At 60.2% G+C, this 20301-nt stretch overlaps 1 protein-coding gene across 2 annotated transcripts in view; it reads right to left on the reverse strand.

Annotated features, from left to right (window-relative positions):
* COL5A1 (collagen type V alpha 1 chain) overlaps nucleotides 1-14608 on the reverse strand; it is a 150506-nt gene extending 135898 nt beyond the window's left edge. For both annotated transcript variants that reach the window (XM_077851271.1, XM_077851270.1), the window contains exon 1: nucleotides 14451-14608. In XM_077851271.1, the coding sequence (XP_077707397.1) occupies nucleotides 14451-14571 (121 nt within the window). In that variant the 5' untranslated portion in view covers nucleotides 14572-14608. The remainder of the gene's footprint in view (nucleotides 1-14450) is intronic.
* Nucleotides 14609-20301: the final 5693 nt, after the last annotated feature.

Here is a 20301-nt window from a genome sequence, read left to right on the forward strand (position 1 = left end):
TCAGATTCACTGGGCACAGCAGCGTGCACACAGTGGTGCTCAGCAAATGCTGAACTACATTTTAGGAAGGGGTTGTCTTCAACCACCCCCTTGGCAAAGCTGCACACAATACCTTCGATGCCACAGGAGGCTGCACAGTATCCCCCAAGTTTATTCAGAGAGAGTAGTGCCAGCACCTTTCTGACCGCAGCCTAGCACCACAGGCAGGACACCAGCAGGTGTGCTGCATACACACATGAGGCCCTTCCCTTGCTAGCAGCTCCGGAGTCCAATTACAGACCTGGACACAGACTGTGCGGCCCAGCGGACATGGGATTAACGCCAGATCCAGGGCACCAGGTCTGAGCCAGAGTGTTCTGTGACAGTCATCTCTCTCCCATCCAAATGGGCAGCTGCCACATTGCCCCTCCTTGGAGACCTGTGACGGCGGAGGCCAGGAGCAGGACAGAAAAGGGACGTGAGGGCCCAGGAGCCACAGGACAGGACATGAGGGTGGAGAGTGGCTCCTGGAAGAGCAGCTCGAGGAAGGGGCAGGCGCTGTGTGACCCTGGACACACAGCACTGGGTGCTGGCCAGTCTGGGGAAGGCTCCTCCGAGAGGGAGCGGAGCCTACAGCTGGGCCCATCTGGGCGGGACACTGCAGCCCAGAGTTTCCCAAGGCGCTGGGGATCACAGAGGGGAAGAAGGCGCAGCAAGATGGAGAGCAAGCATGAGTCGTCAGAGAAAAATGCGCGAGTCTGGAGCCCGACATGCCCCAGAGATGGGCTGCCCAGACCAGCCACGGGTGTTGGGGCCACTCTGGGGGGGCAGCTCCTCACTGGCTGTTTATACTACTGTAGAAATCACATCAGGAAATATTTTAATAAGTGACTGGAAAAACACCAGACTACCCCTCTTTGGAGGACTTTTGTTTCTTATTTTCTTGCCAAGATATTGACCAGGCTGCAATGTTTATGGAGAAAGGCACATGCCCAGAGCCCAGTGCCTCCGCTGGGGCCTAAATTCAGCCCAGGGAGGGCTAGACCGTGAGAACCAGGGGTGGACGCAGAGGAGCTCGTCCAGGCCCTGCCAAAGGAGCCGTGCCGGGGAGGCGGCTTGGAGCGGGGTGTCCGTGATCCCGGCCTCCCAGGCAGGGTGGGGGAGCAGGAGGCAGTACCCTTAAGGCACCAGGTGACACCCCATCGCTCACTTGGAAGTTCTGCAGAACAGAAGTGGTTCAAGGGAAGAGCCCAGAAGAGAAGTGGTCTGGATAGAGCAAGCAGAGCTCATAGCACTTAAGGAATTCCAAAACAGGGCTGACAGGGTTTCTGGAAGTTATTTACAGGATGGAGATGATTGATCCTGGAATTAAAGGAGCCTGGGGTGAGTAGGTCTGGAGAGGGTCATCTGGAGAGATGGCAGCTAAGGAGCCAAGTGGCAGCTGGGAAATTATCCAGAAGACAAAGTGGGAGGGGGTTGGCAGGAGGAGGTGGCCCAGGGTGCTCAGAGTCATGTTGGAATCTCAGGCCTGCCCCTGGTTAGCTGAGTCACTGGACAAAGCGCCACAGTACTGACCCCCCCCACCCCGCCCCCGGGGTTGTTGGATGGAGCAAGCAATTCTGAGCGTAAAGCCCCCAGAATGCAGGAGGCATTTGGGGCATCGGCCAGCTCTGTGTTCCCGGGAGCAGAGACACCAGCAGGATGGTGCTCACGCCTGCTCACGTCACACGCGCATGCACACACCCCACCACAAACTGGTCATTTGCTTGGGGATCCTTCAAGAGACCTGGGATGGTCAGACTGCTGCGTGAAGCCTGGTGGCACATCCCTGAGTGCAGACTGACATCAGCGTGGGGCGATCCGGTAGGCACTCGGGCCACAGACCCCAACCCAGCAGACTCCTGGACCTGGTCCCTTGCCTGAGCACCCACAGGAGGCGGTCTTCCACACCAGCAGGACCAAATCCCAAATCCTGCGCCTCCTCCCTCCCCCAGCCCCTTCAGGGGTCACCCCGTCCCGAGTCCCTGCCTCTGCCAGCCGGCACAGTACCCTCCTCCCCGCCCAGAATAGCCCGGGCCCCTTCATGCCCACCCACCTGCCTTCAGAAATCCAGCTCAGAACACATTGGCCAGCACCCCGAGAGTCTGTGAGGGGCTCTTGGTTCGACCTCACGACTACCTATGACCGCCCCGGGCACTGTGCCAGGCCACGAGGCCCACAGACCCCGCCCGTTTTCTCTGCTCTAAATCCTGCCTCCTGAAACCCATGAGGCTGGCATCCTCAGCTCCACTGTGCACATGGGGAAACTGAGGCACATTAGATCAAGGTCGAACCTGGAGAGCCACAGCACCAGCCCCGCACACCCCACCTGGGTCTTTGCACGTCTAGCCCAGGCTCTGGCTGAACCACCCCCACACCCAGCCGTGAAGTTTGGGGCCTCTGGACGTGGCCCCGCCACCAAGTCTGCCCAGCACCACATACACACAAGCCCTACTCCCTCGGTTTCAAATAAATGGAGATCCCCTAAATCTTTCCAAGTCACACTGTCTGGCCTGCACAGCGGGGTGGGTGTGTGACCCAAGCAGCAAAGATTCTGAGGGACTGAACAATCCTCTAGGACTCGCGACCCATTTCAAGAGGAAACCAAGAGGAGAACTCTTCTGCTCCTGGTCCTCGGCAAGTCTGCACACTGCCTCTGGCTTTTCGGATCCATCACAGGCGATGGGCAAAGGGTGGGCTCAGAAATCAGGCCTCGGGGCCCTGGTTCTCTCACAGGGCTTTTATTTTCCTTGACTGCAATGTTGCTGCTTTAAAGATGTGGGTCAGGTCCTAGCCTAGCTTCCCCTGGCCAAGGAGAGGCTGCAGGTAAGCCACCCCAGCTGAGCTCTCGGGACATCAGACCGGCTGCTCAACCCCCACGGGGCCCTTGGAGAGAGGGCACGACTGCTGGGGGTGACCCCACCCTGGTCTTTTACAACGTTTGGCTTACTGGCCCAGATCCCCACAGGTCTCTCTCATTGTGTGTCCACTGATATTAAACAGGCAAGACCTACCTGGCTGTGATCCTTTCTCCCCTTTCCTTCCTTCCCGCTAAGATGGAAAAACTGACTCAGACCCAGGCAGCTCACCCCCTCCTACAAACACTCTCTCCTTGGCCAAACACAGAGCCACAGAGCCTGTCTCAGAGGCATGGGGAGGACGCCGTGGGACCCAGGACCCAGGGGAAGGGGCTCAGGAAGGGGGTGCTGCATCCTGAACTCGGACCCGGTACCCCCCACCCCCACCAGGACCTGGGGAGACAGATGACAGGCAGAGAGGTCATCCCCGGTGACCATCAGGCTTCACCAACTCCCACTCCCCACTGCCCTCCCCACCACACATGGGGCCCAAAGCCACCCCCGACTCCTGCCCGCTGTGAGGTCTGCCCTCTGAACTCTGACTCCACACGCAGAGCCTGTTCCCAAGAGGATGTACAAAATCAGATCTCCATAACGGAGATGCTGTTTCAGAGGGTGCGACTCTGCCACTTACTAGGGCGGGGCTTTCCTGGGCCTCAGTCTTCTCGCCTGTAGAACAGAGGTGAGGCCTTTCACCTTGGGAGGATGTCATCGGTGCAAAACAGTGAGAAAGCCCTCAGGAGAAGGCACACAGAAGGAAGACCCTTCGCAAGCAAGCACGCCTCCCTCCTGCTCTTCCTAACTCCATTCACCAGGGGAGGCTGTGGGGTGCTGAGAAGTGCCCCCCGCCCGGCCCAGAGCCTGACTCTCCCCCAGCTGACCTGTAGCCGGCCAGAACAGTGGGCAGGCCCGAGGACCTGTAGGCCATTCAGGCCAAATGGCCTGTCCCCTGTTCCCAGCCCTCTTGGGGGAAGAAGAACCCCCTACCTGTGCCTTCCAGCCCCTGGACAGCAGCCCTCCCCGTGGCCGCAGACCCTGCTCCAGGGCCAGCCTGCTGTGTATAATGGGACAGGCTCTGGAAGGGGAGCTGGGGGCCTGTCCACATGGAGGGCCAAGGGCACTGCAGGGAGGGGAAGGCTGAGCTGATTCAGAGCCGGGAGACCCGACTCAGGCCTGGCCTATACTGCCCCCAGCACGCTCCTCTGCCTGGGCAGATCCTGGTGGCTCAGATGCAGAGGGAAGCCACCAAGTGAGGAACACAGGGAGTGTCCTCACTTTGAAGCAGCTTTCACTGTATTTCTGGTGAGCAAGGAAGCATTAAGAAGTTGGAAAGCTCCGCAGTTTGTGGCATGCAGGTGAAAACCATGGACTCTGGAGGCTGGGTTCCAGCACTTTCCACTCCGGGTACCATCAGCCTGCACAGGATGGTGGGTGTCCGAATGGCCATCAAACCTACCTGGGATGGAAGGAACCCTGGGACAGACCTGAGAGCCTCAGGCCGTGAATCCCAGGAGGAATCCACAAGGTTCATGCACCGTCCCCCTGATGGTGGAGATCCAAGACCACCGGGTTCCCCTCCCAGCTGCAGGACACTGGGCAACAAAGCCCACCCCAGGGGTCTGGTCCCTCTATATCTCAGCAGCCTTCAGCCCCCAGAACCCCAAAGCCCTCCAGTTCTGAGTTGATGAGTCAGCAAAACAACCCTGAGGCCAGAGGCCAGACCACTGACTCCCAGAATGACCTCCAGTTCCTTCCCCAGGACCCTGGGCATGTCCGCTGCCGGGGTCTTGGCCCCTGCCCCGCCCCCCCCACCCTAGGCCAAGGAAATGGGCCCGAAGTAGCTCCAGGGTATTCAGTGCAGTAGAAACTTGGACAGCACCCCCCCACCCTGGAGAGTATCATCTGTCCAATGCACTCCGACCCCTCCTGGATGCGCCCCTCTGTCACTAGCTGGGCCCTTTGCACTAGCTGGCCAGCCGCCTCTCAATCCAGCTAAGCCCTGCACCTGCAAGCAGAAGCTGTATTCCCGCTTTTCCCTGACGATTCCTGCCTCCCCAGCTCTGCCAGTAATAACAACTGACACAAAGTAACAATAACGATATGATATTATTGTGACATGCTAACGACTACAGTGACAACTCTGACCATGGATTAACATGACTCCGCCTGCCCTACTGCCCTGAACACAGGATGCAGGACACCCCACTAAGGGCTCGATGTTCACGCACAGGTCACCAGAACTAATCCCTGCCCCCCCCCCCACCCTCCTGCCTGGTGCTATTGTCTCCGATTTGGAGATAAGCTAACTCGGATCAGAGAGGTCCAGCAAAGCACTGCAGGTCACACAGCCAGGAGTCCCCCACCCTGCTCTCTGGGCCTCGGAAGCCGCTCTCCTATTCCCTGGGTGCTGACTCATCTGTGCTTCCCACCCTCATCTCCTGAACCTCCTTTTCGAAAGTCAAAGAAGTGGCAGACTGCAGGAGGGATGGGGGCCGGCCTCCCATGGAGAGGGGCAGCCAGAGGAGGTGCTGCTCCCATCCTCTTTCTTGGGGATCCCCTGCTGAGCCCACTCAAAGCCTCACCTCACAGGAAACTGGACCTGCCCCCCCCCCACCTCTGTTGCTCCCAGTCAACCCCAGAAAGCACCAGGGAACCAGGCCAGGGTCCCAGATCCAGGGAGCCCCAGCCTTCTGCAAAATGTCTGCAGAGCTGCTGCCTCGGGACCAGCCCTTGGGGCTGGGACATCCCTGAGGGGCGGGGGAACCCTGTTCCAGCTGAAGTGACAGTGACCAGGCAGCAGGGCGGGGCCTCTGGCCTCCCTGCAGTCAGGCTGAGCCTCTCCTGGCCACACGCTGTCCTCTGCTCTCAGGCCCCAGCACCCCAACTGCCCGGGGGACACAGAGCCTCACGTGACCAGTGCACCCAGTGTCCTCCTGTCTCAGGAATATCCCACTCAGGGCCTGCAGCAGGTGGAGAGCCCAGAGCCTGCACCATGAACCCAGCCCGTCCTCCTTGGGCCTAAAGAGGACAAGGATGGGTGATGCCTTCTCTCCCTTGGCACCTTACCAAACCCCAAGTGGCTCAGCTCCAAGGCCTGAATGAGCTCCCCCAGTAACTACCAACACAGAGGCCCTACATTCACATCCAGCACTCAATACCCAGCAGTAATAACTGCCAGAACCAGCACCATGACAGTCCTTAGGCAAGTCCTGACTGATTTCCTCCCATCCTTCCAGCAGGCTTCGGAGACAGGCACTGGTTTATGCCCATTTCACAGATGGGGAAACTGTGAGGTTCTCCTCGGTGCTTAGATACCCACCCTGAGCCTGGGCACTGGGCACAGACCATAGGACCAGGCTCCCCGCCCTCCCAGCCCCTAGGGGAGCTAAGAACCAGGACACAGAACTCTTTGCTCATCTCCGTGTCCCTCAGGTGGGGATGCTCATCTTCCCTCCCGCACAGACACACCTCAGAGAGGAAGTCCTGGGCTGAAACAGCCAGCAGAGTCTCCAGCTAAGTGTGACGCAATGGTCAGTGTCACAGTCGTTGGGGTGGAGAGGAGTGGGTTAGCAGTGGGCACACGCTGGCCCAGCCCATGTGGATTGTGGGAGTTGTGGTGCTACCTTTGAAATTTCCCCTGATCACTGGGGCCACACCAAAGAAAGCAGGGCAGACACAGGGAAGGGGAGCGCCTGCCGCCCTTTCTTCCCTCTTGGCCCATCTCTGCTCCTAAGTGTCCCCACCATCATTTATGCTGAAACCTGCCACTGACCTGTTCCAGGGAAGGAGGATGACTCTGAGGGAGCACCAGTCTGCCCCCAACACTCCCCAGCTCTGGGCTGACTCCAGCTCCTCCCCCAGAGCACGCTCGCTGCACTCATCCACCCAGCGGCGCCCACCCCACACTGGCCCCACCACACCAGGTGCCTAAGGAGGATCCACAGGTTCCAGCGGTCAGTGAAATGGAGCCACTGGCAAGCAGCGCTTTCTGAGATAACAGCCCTTATCTCAACTATAAATCTGAATGACAAAGTACATCCCTGGAAAATGATTCCATTCGGAAATCCTGTTTTGGAACTTCCATCCTAGGAACTGCTAGTCACCCCTGCCCTGGGATGCGAGCATTTTCAGCCTAAGAGGCACAGAAGCCTGGTCCCTTCCTCCACTGCATTACACCAGCTGGGATGCTGCTGCACTCTCCTCAGAAGGACAGCATGTCCCCATGGGGAGCTGCCCCCCCCAGGCCACCTCCTTCACCTCCCTCCCCAGGAGGAAGCTGGAGCTCCCCTCGCACTGCACACCGTCTCCAGAGAACACAGAACAGAGTAAAGCAAGGAAGAAACTGAACAGAGAGGAGGTCACGGTCACTTCTCCCCAAGACCTGGAGGATGGGAGAAGCCCCAATACAGCTTGGCCTTCCTGAGACCAAACTGAGCTTCTGGGTGAGAGGTGGCCCTTCCCTGCTGGCCCTCCCAGCAGTCCAGGGCCCCAGGCGCCCACTGGGTGCACAACCGCCCCGCTGTCCTCCCCAAGAAGGCCTTGACCCTCGGCCTGGCTCGGTGTAGCAGGAACTGAGCAGCTCAGCATCAGAAACAAAGGAGACAGGGAGGCCAAGGCTCCCAGAAGACCCCCCGTGGGCAGGGCAGCCACCCAGAAACAAAGCCCCAAGCATCGAAGTCCCCTCGCCTGGCACACCAGCATCTGTGATGGTCCCGCACCATCCTGAGGGCCCTGGTCACTGGGAGCCAGGGGGCCGTGGGCTGCCTCTGCAGGATGGGACCAGCCCCACCCGCTGCAGGGCCGGAGGGAGGACCACAGGTGTTCCAGGGACCCCCAGGACAGGGCCTCCCTAAAGATGTACAGGAGCCAGAGGGACACACCTGGAAAAGTGCCGTCTGGTCCTCGGAGGGACACCCGCCTCCCCCGCCTCCCTTCTAACTCGCTCTGGGCAGGACAGCAGAGTCTGACAGAGCAGCCTGGCCTCTGATTGGCCAGCGCCGTGGCTGGAAGGTGCCTCCCCTCTGATTAGCCTCTGATGAGCGGGTGGCAGCCCTTGCTGGTGAATGTTCCACAAGCACTTCCCACCTTGCCCTCCACTGGACCCAATCACCTGCGCGGGAGTCTGATGCCCCCACCGCACTGGAAGCTCCCGCGGCCTGTAGCACGCTCACCTGCCGCTCAGCCATGCACCTGCCACCCGTGCCCCATGCCGCACAGGTCCGAGTCGCGCTGGAGGTCCCCCAACACTTCGGGCATATGCACCACCACTCCAGATCCCTCCAGAAGATTGCTTCCCGCCTCCCAGTGACGTTAAAACGCTCACTCTCTGTCATTGTGAGATCACTGTTTCCAATGCGGGCTCCGAGTTTTACCATGTGAGACCAATTCTGCTGCATGCACACATTCTGATGGCATTTTGTGGCATTGGGTAGAATAGTAAAGAGGTCATCAGGATCCCTATTGGCAAGGCAAACTAGGCCAGATGAGTGCCGCCCCCATAGAATCACAGGTGTGGGAAACAGAAAACAAAGGTACCCCCAGACCATGCACAGAGACACTGCAGCGCCCCCCTGGAGTTCTGTGGCATGAAACTTTGGAGAAACTGGGTCAGACTGTGGTCCCGTTTCCTAGGCCTGAATCACCAAAGAATGGCGACATTTACTTCTAATGTGGGGCTATTACTTAGGTTGGGGAATCTGCCAGAAAACTACTGGGTGAGTCAAAGCTGATGGGATGATGCCTCAGACTGTGTGACCCCCATGACCCACACCACCAGCCACACACACCCACTCACATCCAAGTGTGCATTCATCTGTTCCGTACATGGCTTTCCAGCCACCTGGGGCAGCACAGGCAGCATCTGAGCTGCCAAAGCCCCCACCTGCGCCCACCCCAGCACAAACACATCCAGGGCACCAGTGGTCACTCATGGGCATGTCACGGAGGCAGAAAACTGGAGTCCTTGAGGTGGAATGGGGGCAGATCAGTTCCCATCCCTGCACCCCAATTCCTCCTTGTAAAGTGGGGGTGGCCTGGGAGGAAGGGAAGCTATCTCCACGCCTAGCCTCAACACCACAGAAGTCCTGGCAAGTGGTCTAATAAACTCACCAGGGGACACTTTCTGTATCACCTCTCCTGTTTCTCCCACGAGGGAGGCACTGATGTGACACTGTCCGCAGGAGAGAGGAGTCCCTCACACAGCCAGCCAGTGAGCAGGGCCAGGAACTCGGCCCTGGGCCCCATACCCACTGCCTCGTGCTGGGTCAGGGTCTGGGCAGGACAAATGGTGGTAACTGGGCTCACTCTGTGCTCTGCATATATTATGCATTGAACCCACACAAAGAACCCTGCGGGACTTATGATCATCATTCCTTTCTTCAAGATGGGGAAACTGAGGCACAATGGTGTTAAATGCACCATTGGTAGGAGTGGAGCCAGGGTCTAAATCCAGGCTGTGTGGCTCCAGCCCGGCTGCCCTGAGCATCACCCACACCTGGTCCTCATGCTGTGCCCGCAGCAGAGGCAGGTCTGCCTGTGAGAAGGGCCAAAGCTAGCTCCACCTGCAGATCTCAGGATCCCCACAAGCTGAGCCAGGCCAGAAACCTGAAAAGGAACATTTGGCAGAGTGCAGACAACAGAGGAGTGGCTTCTATGGGGGGAGCCAAAATAAGGGGGGAAAGAGAAACTACAGTATCACATCGCCCTCATGTGAGTAAAAACATTGCATCAAATGATCAGGCCCAGCAGGACCCTACTTGCCCTGCCGCAGGACCCCCAGCCTCGTGGGTCCCCAGCAGAACCCCTGGCCACGGTTCATCTCTGTGTCTCCCACTGGTCCATGGTAAGGACAGAAATGTCACCTTACCCCAGGCTCCCCAGACACCCCAGGGACCGGGAAACCCCGTAAACACATGCATACATACACCCACAAACATACACACCGACACATGACATACGGACACGCGGTCCATGCAAATCTGCACATCGTACACGTGCACATACTCGGACACACACACCCAGAAACACATACACGTGTGTCCAGCCCTCCAAGGGGCTCTTGTCAAGCATGTTCACATATGCTGCCTCATGGGACCTATGCAAATGGCCCAGGAGGTGATGTGGAGCAGATGAGAGGACCCAGCCTGGGGATGAGAGCCCTGTGGGAAGGATGGAGAGGTGTGGCTGTCCAAGGACCAAGGACTAGTGCCTAGTGCCTCCTGGGACAGCCACATGTCCCTCTGCTGTGCTGCTCCTGGGATGGCAACAGGGGGTCTGTGGCAGCACCATGCTCCATTCCTTTTGCAAAAACACCATCCAGAAGAGCAGCCACATCATGTCGTTCCTGACTCAGGGGCTCAGTCTACATCAGGTATTCCACACAACCAGCCGGAAAAGACAGGAAAGATGAGGCAGGATGACTGGCCCAGACCAGCCACCTCGAGTGGGTCTCAGAGGCAAACACACAGTTGGCACAGGCCCCTCCCCAACTAGCCATGCTGCGCCTGGGGTTCAGCCACCAGATACCCCCTCCTGCGCCTAACTGCTTGTTCCCCAGCACAGGAGCCCCCCATCCCCAGCCATGGCCTGTCTGCAGAACTCATCCAACTACTCTGGAGCAGCAGCCTCACACGCAGGGGCAGAGAGGGTTAAGGAAGCCCCCGGGTCCCCATTCATCCCTTGCAGAGACCCCATGTTTCTCACAGCAGCCACTTCTGCTGGCACAGCCCTCCCACGACAAGCGGAGCTGGGGGCTCCCTGCCAACCGAGCTAATGCGGGGCTTTCCAGCCAAGGAAGCAGCCCCAGAGAACACCAAACAGCACAGCAGAGTTTGGGATGTCCTGCCAAGAAGGAGGGGTGGGTGAGAACCAAGCCAGAGGTGCATGAGGGCACCTGCCAAGGAAGGGGAACAAGAAAACGGAGATCAAGTTTAGCATCACCTCCTCCAGGAAGCTTCCCCAGATCTCCCAATGGGGCCCCAGACTATTTAAAGAGATACCTGGCAGAAAAATGAACAGTGAAACAAAGCCCTGTGCCCCTCCCAGAAGACTTAGAGGTCCTGCAGTGAGGAACCCCATCCCCTGCACCTCTGTCCTCCCATAACCCTCCAGGCCAGGCCTCCAGAGTCCAGGCAGGTCCTGAGGGTGAGGGAAAGGGAGAGAAGGAACAGGAGTAGAGACTGCAGTCAATGTGGTCCCTCTCAAAGGCATTCCAGTGAAAAAGGAAGGAGGGGGGAGAGGGGAGGAAAGGGAGGAGGGGTGGAGGGAGAGAGAGAAAGGGAGGAGGAGGGAGGGAGGGAGGGAGGGAGGGAAGGGGTGGGGGGAGAAGGAAGGAAAGAAGGAAGGAGTGCAGGGAGGGAGAGAGGAAGGGGGAGGAGGGAAAGAGGAAGGAAGGAGGGAAGGGAGAGAGGGAGGGAGGGAGGAAGAGGAAGGAAAGAGAGAGGAAGGAAGGAAGGAGGAAAGAGATGGAGAGAGGAAGGAAGAAAAAAGGAAGGAAGGAAGGAAGGAAGGAAGGAAGGAAGGAAGGAAGGAAGGAAGAGGGAGGGAAAGAGGAAAGGGAAGGAGAGAGGAGGGAGAGAGGAAGGAAGGAAGGAAGGAAGGAAGGAAGGAAGGAAGGAAGGAAGGAAGGAAGGAAGGGAGGGGTGGAGGGAGGTGGGCGGGAAGGAGGGGCTGAAACACTGTGGCTCACCCTGGGGCCACAGATGGTGGACGCCCCCCACCCCCCCACCCCCAGCCCGCTGCTGGGGCACAGGCCTCCCTGGGGAGTGCTGGTAAATGGAGGTGAAGGGGTATCCGCGCTTCCCCCCTACGTCTGAAATGCCGAGGCGCAGCCTCGCCTGCAGCGGAGAGAAGGGCACTCAAGGCCCAGCACCTGGGGTCCCTTATCCCGCCGACTGGGGTAGGGGTCCCTTGAGATGCTGGGGGCCCAGGGCGGCAGGTGCCAGCGCATCCATCACGAGGGTGCCCGCGAGCCAAGCTCTCGGGGTGGGACCCCGCCTCGCTCCCTAAGTGCAAGCCCAGGGCTCCAGCGTGTGGGTGCCTCCCGGTGTGGGTGACTCATTCTTGACCCTCGGGGCTCAAGCTAGTCTGGCCTCCCGCTGTCCTGGTATTAAGTAGGGGGCGGGGGAGGGCAGGGGAGGGCAGGGGGCATCTGCTCCCCGCCCCCTGGGCTCCACCCGGCGTGTCTGTGATGGGGAGGAGGCGGGGCCAGACGGCCAGAGGGCAGGGGCGGGGCGGGGCGGGCATCAGCTGTGCCGGGCTAAGGGCGGGGCCGCGGGGAGGTCCAGAAATATCTGAAGGGTGGGGTACGGGGCAGGCTGTGGCCGGCACCCCGGCGCAGCCCTGGAGCAGCGTCACAGCGGAAGGCTCTCCAGCCCGCGGCCACTGCTGGGTGGTCACGGCCGGGGGCACCGACCGCAGCCCCCGCCCCTCCAGCCGCTGAAATGTGGACCAGATGGGGGAGAGGGCTCCTGGGGGGCGCGCAGGCCTGGCTCCCGAACTCCTCCCACTGACTGCTCCCTCCTGGGGAGGAGGGGAAGGGGAACGGATGGAAAGGGTGTCTTTCCAGCCAACTTGATTGAGTCAGAGGAAAGTTAACCATTTCAGACCTGTCAAGTCCCACAAAACTTGGACAACTCTTCCCACAAAATTATTGCGAGAAGCCGTCACGTGACCGGAGTCGACCAATGCCCGGCCGAGGAGATGACCTCAATTTCCAAATATTGGGGTCATGTTTCATTTCACATATTCCCCTCCGCCCGTTACAATCTTAACCGGCCCCAAATGCAATCTTACTTTTCATTCCTTCACACACTTGGCCAAGGAGACGGTAGGAAAAAAGGGCCATGTTCAGAGAAAACTCGGAAAACATCTGGCGCGTCCCAAAATGGAGAGAACAGGCTCCCGCCCGCCTCCCTCCCGCATCTGGGGTGCGCAGCCGCCCGCCCTGGCCACGCGCTGCCCTGCCCGGGACTTCAAAACCGCTCCCACCTGGGAGGTGGGGACCGTCTGGGAACCCGCTCAGAACAGCGGCTGCTTCACACGCTGCGCACTGTCGGACCAAAGCCAAGGGTGCAACCCCTGGACCCCTGTGCCGCGATTCCGCTTCCAAGGAGCCGCCGTGGCCCTCGGGGACGCGGGGATCCAGGCAGGGGCGGGACCACAGGGGCAGAGCCAGCGCAAACCTGGCAAGGGCGCGCTCCCCAGCCAGCACCCAGCCCCAGCTGCGTGGGGTCGAAGCTCCCCGGAAGGGTTCCCTCGTGTGCTCCGGCACATGGGAAAGCCCACCTGAGGAGCAGGAAGGGGCTAAGGCCACCATGGGGCCCCCTGACCACATCCCCCACTGGAATCCAGACCACCTTCCCGGAGACCACGACTGTCCTCCACCTTCAACTGATCCCCAGGGAGAATTGCCAAGTCCGTTAGCTCAGCAAGGGGATAGGGCGCCAGGTTCCCAGAGCTAGGCTAGGCACCCCTTGTCTCCCCCGGCCCCCCTGTTGGCCGCACACCCTGACTCCTGCTCGTCCCCTTTGGCCCACCGCACACTCAGCATGCCAGGAGAAAGGGAGAGAGGATCTTAACTGGCAAGGGGAACATAGAAAGTGACTCTTCCCACAGGGCTTCAAATTACAAAGTGGCGGAGGGAAAGGGGTGGGCGGTGGAGCAGGAGGGCCAGCTGGTCCAGCTGAGCCCACTGCCCCACCCCTGTACCCCCCACTTTCCCTGACCTCACAGCAGCAGCTATGAGCCTTGCCTCCCCACCTGTTAATGGGGACTCAGAGGGTTTTCTGGGGCCTCTGATGTGTGAAGGCCCATCCCACAGGTAACCACCAAGGTGATGCTCAGAATCCACTGTCCCGTCAGAAGGCTGAGCTGGAGGGAGTCCGAGCGGCCAGCCTCCCCATGGGAGAGGGCGCCTTCCAAGTCAGACCTCTGGCAGGAGGAATGTCCCATCTGTGCACCATCTGAGCCACTCTGCCCGACCTCCACCACCATCTCCTGGCTCTGCTCCACGCCCCCCATCTCTGGAAGGGAAACCCAAGAAAAACTGCCTCCGGAGGGGTTAGGAGGTTTTGGGGTGGGATTAGGAGCAGGGCTCCTGGGTATCCCGAGTATCCCACAGCACTTCGCGGCCAGGATTGCAAGACTCCTAGGAAAGCGGAGACCCAGCCTGGAGGCGGGCAGTGCAAGCCCGGTTTGGGGGGGGGGGCAGTGCAAGCCCCGAGGGGGGGTGCTCAAGCTCAAGCTTCTGGGATTCCCCTACCAGGGACCACTGTCCCCTGACTCCAGGAGCCCGGCCGGAGTTGACGGGCTGTGACTCTAGGGGGCGACCCTTCCCAGGTTTCAGGAGAGGAAGTTGTGCTGCCCGGCGCGAGTGATGTGGGAGCAGCTCTCTTTCAGGACAAAGTTTGCCGGCCTCGTGGACAGCCCTCCGCGCCCCAACGCCCCGTGGCCGCGGGGTCCCGTGCCGGCGCGTCCCGCTGCCCGGCGCCCAGGACCGGCACCCGGAGGGCGGCCCGCGGCGGCCGGGGATGACAGGCGCCCCCGCGCCCCCGCGCCCCGCGCCCCGCGCCTTACCTGCGCGGCTCGGAGGCGGCGCCCACAGCAGCAGCAGCAGCAGCAGCAGCGGCGGCGAGGACAGCAGCGGGGCGCCCGGGCGCGGCGGGCTGCGCGCTTTCCAGCGGGTGTGGACGTCCATGCCGCGGGGCGCGGGGCGCGGGGCGCGGGTCGGGGCGCGCGGGGACGCAGGGGCGCGGGGCACGGCCCGGCAGGGAGCGGACTCGGCGGGACCGCGCGCCCTAGGGAGTCATGGGGAGCGGGCGCCGCGCTCTCCCTCGGGCCGAGGCCGGCTGGCGCGCTCGCCCACGGGCGGGGGTCGCCTCTGGTCCGCGGGGCGGCCGGGACCCCGCTCGGCTCGCGCCCTCGCCTCCTCGCCTCCTCCGGCTCCTTCTCGCCGCCTCCTGGCCGCCGCCGCCGCCCCGCGACCCGCTCCCCGTGGGCGCTCCGCTCGAGTGAGGTCCTGCGCCAGCCGCGGGGACGGGGAGTGCCGACCTCGCCTCGGGCGCCCTGCGCTTTTCCCCCCGTCCCTCCCCCCCTCCCTCCGGGAAGGCGCCCGCCGCGGCTGTCGATCCCCCGCGCGCGCAGCAAATCAGAGCCCGGCGCCGCGCTCGGCCGGGCCGCCCCCGCCTCCCACTGGGCGCCGCGGGCGAGGGGGTGGGGCCAGCGGGCGAGTCGCGGCGAGGAAGGGGCCGGCCCGGGGCCGCGCGGGCGCGGGGGCGCGCGCGGGCGCGGGGGCGACGCGGGGCTGGGGGCGGGGGCGGCGCGGGGCTGGGGGCGGGGGCGGCCTCAGCCTCCCGGGGAGCGCGCGCCGACGCGCCCTGCGGCCCCCCCGCGCCCCCGACCCCGACCCTTCCCGCCGCGGTGCCAGCGCCCGGCCCTCTCCGCGGAGCCACACCGGAGGGGCCCCGAGTCCGATCACTTTGGGTTACAAAAAAAAAAAAAAAAAAAAGTTGCAGCGCAGCCCAACTTTTTCTTTTACGTGGAGGAGTTCCGAGCTCCTCTTCTGGGTGGAGACTGAATTTCCACTCCAGCCAGATCGGGGCGCCCAAGACTGTGGCCGACTTGTCATCCCGCCCGGAGGACCCGCCCTCCACCTTCCCCCCTTCCCCCTCGCCACAGATTGGGCGTGGGAGCCCAAGTTAGGGTCTGACTCCCCAAGGGTCCCTGAGTGAGCCTGGAGGTTGCACATCTGGGATCTTAATCAGGCGAAGCCGGCCTGCAACCCCCACCCCTCTCCTCGCTCCTGCCTACTCCTGGTGACCCCTCTGCCACAAAAGGAAACCAGAGAAGATGCCCCTTGGGGAGGTGACAGCGGGCAAAGGAGCGAGGGGTCAGGACCTGCTGCCCTGGGGACTCCTGATGGACACCTGCCTTTACTTCTTCAGGCCTGGGGAGGTCAGTCCCCTGGGGCAGTGGGCTGCCCTTCCCATCAGCCCCCCCACCCCCACCCCAGGAATCTTCCCTTCTGGGAGAGCTTTAGCCCGGGTTCTGAAAAAGAGAAGAGGTGAAGGTGGATGAAAGGACTTGAAGCCCCAGAGCTGTCCCACCCCCACCTCCTTGAGCAAACAGCTCCTGCCCTGGTGCTGGGACAGGGCTGGGGCCAGCGCCCCGGTCTGCAGTTCCATCTCCAGAATGGTGGGAGACTCCCCCAAATCCCCTTAACCTCCACCGTTCTAGAGACAAGGATGGGGGAGTTAGCTTTGCTGGGAGTTAGCTACATGCTGCTTCTTGAGGTAGGTGGCAGGTGGCTGCCCCCAACTTCACAGTCAGCTTCCTATCTGCCAGGTGCACCCCTCCAGATGTGGACAGTACACAGAGAGGACAAGATGGGGGGAGAGGTACAAGACACATTAAGTAAAGCAACACGTTCTTTCCCTTTTTTTTTTTTCCAACCTCCATAAATCATATATATGATCAAGGGAAGTGTGTGTGTGTGTGTGTGTGTGTGTTTATGTGTGTGTGTGTGTTGTGTGCATGTGTTTATGTACGAGGGGTGCGGGGGGCTAAGCTGGAGCTGGTCCTTTTTTTATGCCTTTTAATGAGACATTGCACCTGACACTCCTGAGACCACAGCCCCCAACATTGTCTGGCCCCTAGAGTGCTCCCCACCAGTGGGAAGGCCAGCCTCCCTCCACGACTTGGGGTGCCGACATAGGTCAGTGGCTTGGTTACCAGGAAATAGTACAGATTTAAGGAAGGAGTTCCAGCTTTTCCGCAAGGACACGGGGCACTCCTCAGACAGTCACGCGGGCCTCCATCAGGCGACTGGCCACCCAGGCTGCCTCTCGGCAATGAGAAGCCTTGCAGCTCGTGGCCGTGAGCAGACAGGCCAGATGGGTTTGATCCTATCCCTGAAGAGCAAGGAGTGTGATGTCTTGGCCAAGCTGACAAAGGTGAGTTTCCTCTCCATCCAAGCCTGGAGCCAGGTTGGGAGGCAAGTTTCCATCCCATCTCTGAGAAATTCAGAGAAAAGTTCTCAAACTGAGTGGCCTGACCTGCCAGCCCAGGACTGTAGGAGAACAACATGACTATTTGGGTCATGATCTGAATGTCCATGGGCACAGTGAGGTCAGCCGCCCCATAGGGGACCCAAGAGGGTCAGAGACTTACCCAAAGTACCAGCTCATCTGTGGTGGAGCCAGAATTCACATGCAGACTTCCTTTTGGACATGAAATATGCTGATCACCTGGCCCAGATTCACACAGCAGTGACTGGTGGTAGCTGACCCCAAGGTCAGCATCCCTGCCCCGGCCCTCCTGCAATGGATTGAAACGGACGGCCTGTGAAAACTATTTTGCTCTTGGCTCAAGAGAGTCTGCAGTGAGCAAGATGCCGGGGTCCTTTCGGCAAGGGCCTGACAGCAGCACAGAGACTCCATCACCCACCAGTGTAGGGAGTGGCCACCTGTGTGCACGTAGCCTTCCCACATCTTCTGGCTGGCCCATCCCGGCACCTGGACTTCGAGTCATGGGAGGGACTCACCACCATCCAGGGCTTTGTGCACCCAGCCACTCTTCCCATGGTGCCCAATGGACAGTGGGACAGGCCAGCTGTGCACCGAATTTTGCACCTGGGATCCAACCACCCAGCTTGCCCTCCCGTCGCTGTAAGCTCTCCTCACATACTGTGTAGGCAGCAGAGTCATGGTTCTCAACAGAGCATCCGTGTGAGCACTGGGTGTTGCCCTCCCCAGGCTGTTTAAGCCCTCAGCCGCCGTCTAGGGGGCTGCTCAGCCTCCCACAGTCATTGCCTGGCTGGGAAATGGCCGGCCCATTCGCAGGGTTCCTTCTCCCCATCCCCCTCTGCAGGTGGAAGCTCACAGCCCCTAGGACAAGGGGGGAGGAGCCCAGGTATCTGCTTGCCCTCCAAGAGGTCACAGTCTGCTGGCATCAAGGTGAACCCAGGGCACCTGGGGGGACTGCCGCCAGCACAGTGAGTGGCTAGTGCTGCCCCCACACTGACCCACAGATGTTGGAGGTATCCCCGGGGTGAGTTCCCTTTGGCTGCTCGAGGAGGACTCTCCAAACCTGCATCCCTCACCTGTAGGTGCTGACCCGAGATGGGAGCCACAGACTCGGCTAGGACCCCAGTGGCAGCCACGAGTGAGTTCTCCACTGAACTGTGCGGCTGTGGCTCTCGGCACGCTGGGCCACTCCCGGCGGGCTCTCCCTCCACACCGGGGCCTGGTACTATTAATCCCAGGGTAACCTCTGAACAAGTACCAGCAAAATTCACCACTTTAAAGGCCAAGGACACAGCATGTCCTTCATCATCTTGTTTTCTTTTTCTTTATTTTTTTTTTTAAGATTTTATTTATTTATTCATGCCAGACAGAGAGAGAGGCAGAGACACTGGCAGAGGGAGAAGCAGGCTCCACGCAGGGAGCCCGACGTGGGACTCGATCCCGGATCTCCAGGATCATGCCCTGGGCTGAAGGCGGCACCGAACCGCTGAGCCACCCGGGCTGCCCATCATCACCCTGTTTTCAACGTGTTCCTCATTCAAAGAGGACTCAGTGGAAGAGGGCAGGAAGGGCTGATGGGCCCAACAACAGGCCCCCCAGTCGGCAGTCTACTGGGGCAGCCATCACAAAGTGCCAGGGGCTGGGGCATAAATAGAAGAGACTACTCTCTCACAGTGGGTCCAGGGGCTGGAAGTCCTAAGTCAAGGTGTCGCTGGTTCTTCTGAGGCCTTTCTCTGGGTATAGACGGCCTTCTACCCCTCCCCCACCGTCATCCTCCTCCTTTTCCTGTGTCCTAAATTCCTCCTATAAGGACGACCGTCATATTGAATAAGTTCACCTTAAATGAAGATGACTTTTTTTTAACCTTATCATCTCTTTAAAGGACCCATCATCACAGTCACTTTCAGGAGTGTTGGGGGTCAGGGCTTCAACACAGGAATGAAGGGAGCACAGTGCAGCCCACAGTACCTCAGCAATCCCAGTCTATGGGCCTTTCGGAGGAATCCAGGGCACTGTGTTTTCCAGAACAATAGGGGCATTCTGACGCCCATGGGAGTGGGGGTGGGACCGTGTCTCAGCAGGAGGGACCTCCGATGGTATCTCACCCTGGCTGCTGGTCCAGCCCTGCCAATGATCTCGCTCCTTTGGCAACACAGAGTTGAGCGTCTAGTCTGTGACGCCGTCCACACTGGCTGAGGAGTGGGGGGCAGCACACAGGCTGAAACACAGCCGTCTCCTGAGTCCTTCTCTGATCCTCCTCTCTCCTTCCCTACCCTTCCTGTGAAGAGGTGTCGCTGGCCTGCTTCCGGACCCCTGGACCAAAATGCGCAGGGCGTGCAGAGGAGCACGTCACTGTCTTTGCCACAGTCTGTGGGCGAGCAGGTGCACTGGAGCATCATGAGAGCCAGGCCTCAGAAGGCCACATGGCCATGGACACATCTCCCTCCAGCTCCAGCAGGCCAGCCTCAGGGCCTTATATTGGCATCCCTGGGCCAACCCACTGTCTGATCCACTGAGTGGACCAGACAGCATGTGGGGCTGCTCTGGAAAGAGCCACACAGGGAATCAGGATCTTGTGCTCTGGCCCCGGTGTTCACTCAGAGCTCGGGTGGGGGGGGGGGGGAGGGGGGGGGCTCATCCCCTCATCCCCTCATCCCCTCATTCCACCTCAAATTCCATGGGTTTATGCAAATGATTTCCCCGTGAGGCTCTCCTCCATGCACATCCAAACCTCCACAGCTCTGAGAAGTGAAGGCCCCTACCCACCCCACCAACCCCAACCAACCCAGAGCCCTGCTCCTTCTGGGAACTACTTGCTTCCAGAGCTCACATTCAGGACCCAAGGGCGCCAGGACCACCACTCTACAAGAGCACACCAGTCACAGTCACGGTCACGGGTGCCATCATTCAGACCAAACACGCTAGCCTGCAGGAGGCTGAAGTTCTTCCATCAGCGCTTCAGGGCGTCAGCGGGAGACCAGGAAGGGGGTTCTCCCCAGCGGCAGGGCCGCCTCCTGGAGCGGCAGTGCACATTGCAGAGCATGCAGGGGTGCTTGCCCAGCACCGGCCAGCCATGCCACCCTGGCTGAATCAGCTGGAGCGGCCCCTCACTGTGCTTGGTTTCGGTGTCATGCTTACAAAGGCCTGGTTTTACTGAACCTCAATGTTCCTATCAGGGGCCAAGAAAACTTTGCAGGATAATAGAAATTCCAAGCGAAACAGTCCAGGATGGACACCCAATAAGACTCTAGACACAGAGAGTGAGTTTGCAATTACCCAGACAGTGCAATGCGGATACACATCTTCCAGGCTGTGACTGGCTGGACTTCTTACCCTCCCAGAGGATTCATATAGATAAAAGCTGGGTTTGCAGCCCAGGAAAAATACAGTTGGAAACATCTCTT

This window comes from Canis aureus, chromosome 16 (assembly GCF_053574225.1).
Source record: "Canis aureus isolate CA01 chromosome 16, VMU_Caureus_v.1.0, whole genome shotgun sequence".
NCBI lineage: Eukaryota > Metazoa > Chordata > Mammalia > Carnivora > Canidae > Canis > Canis aureus.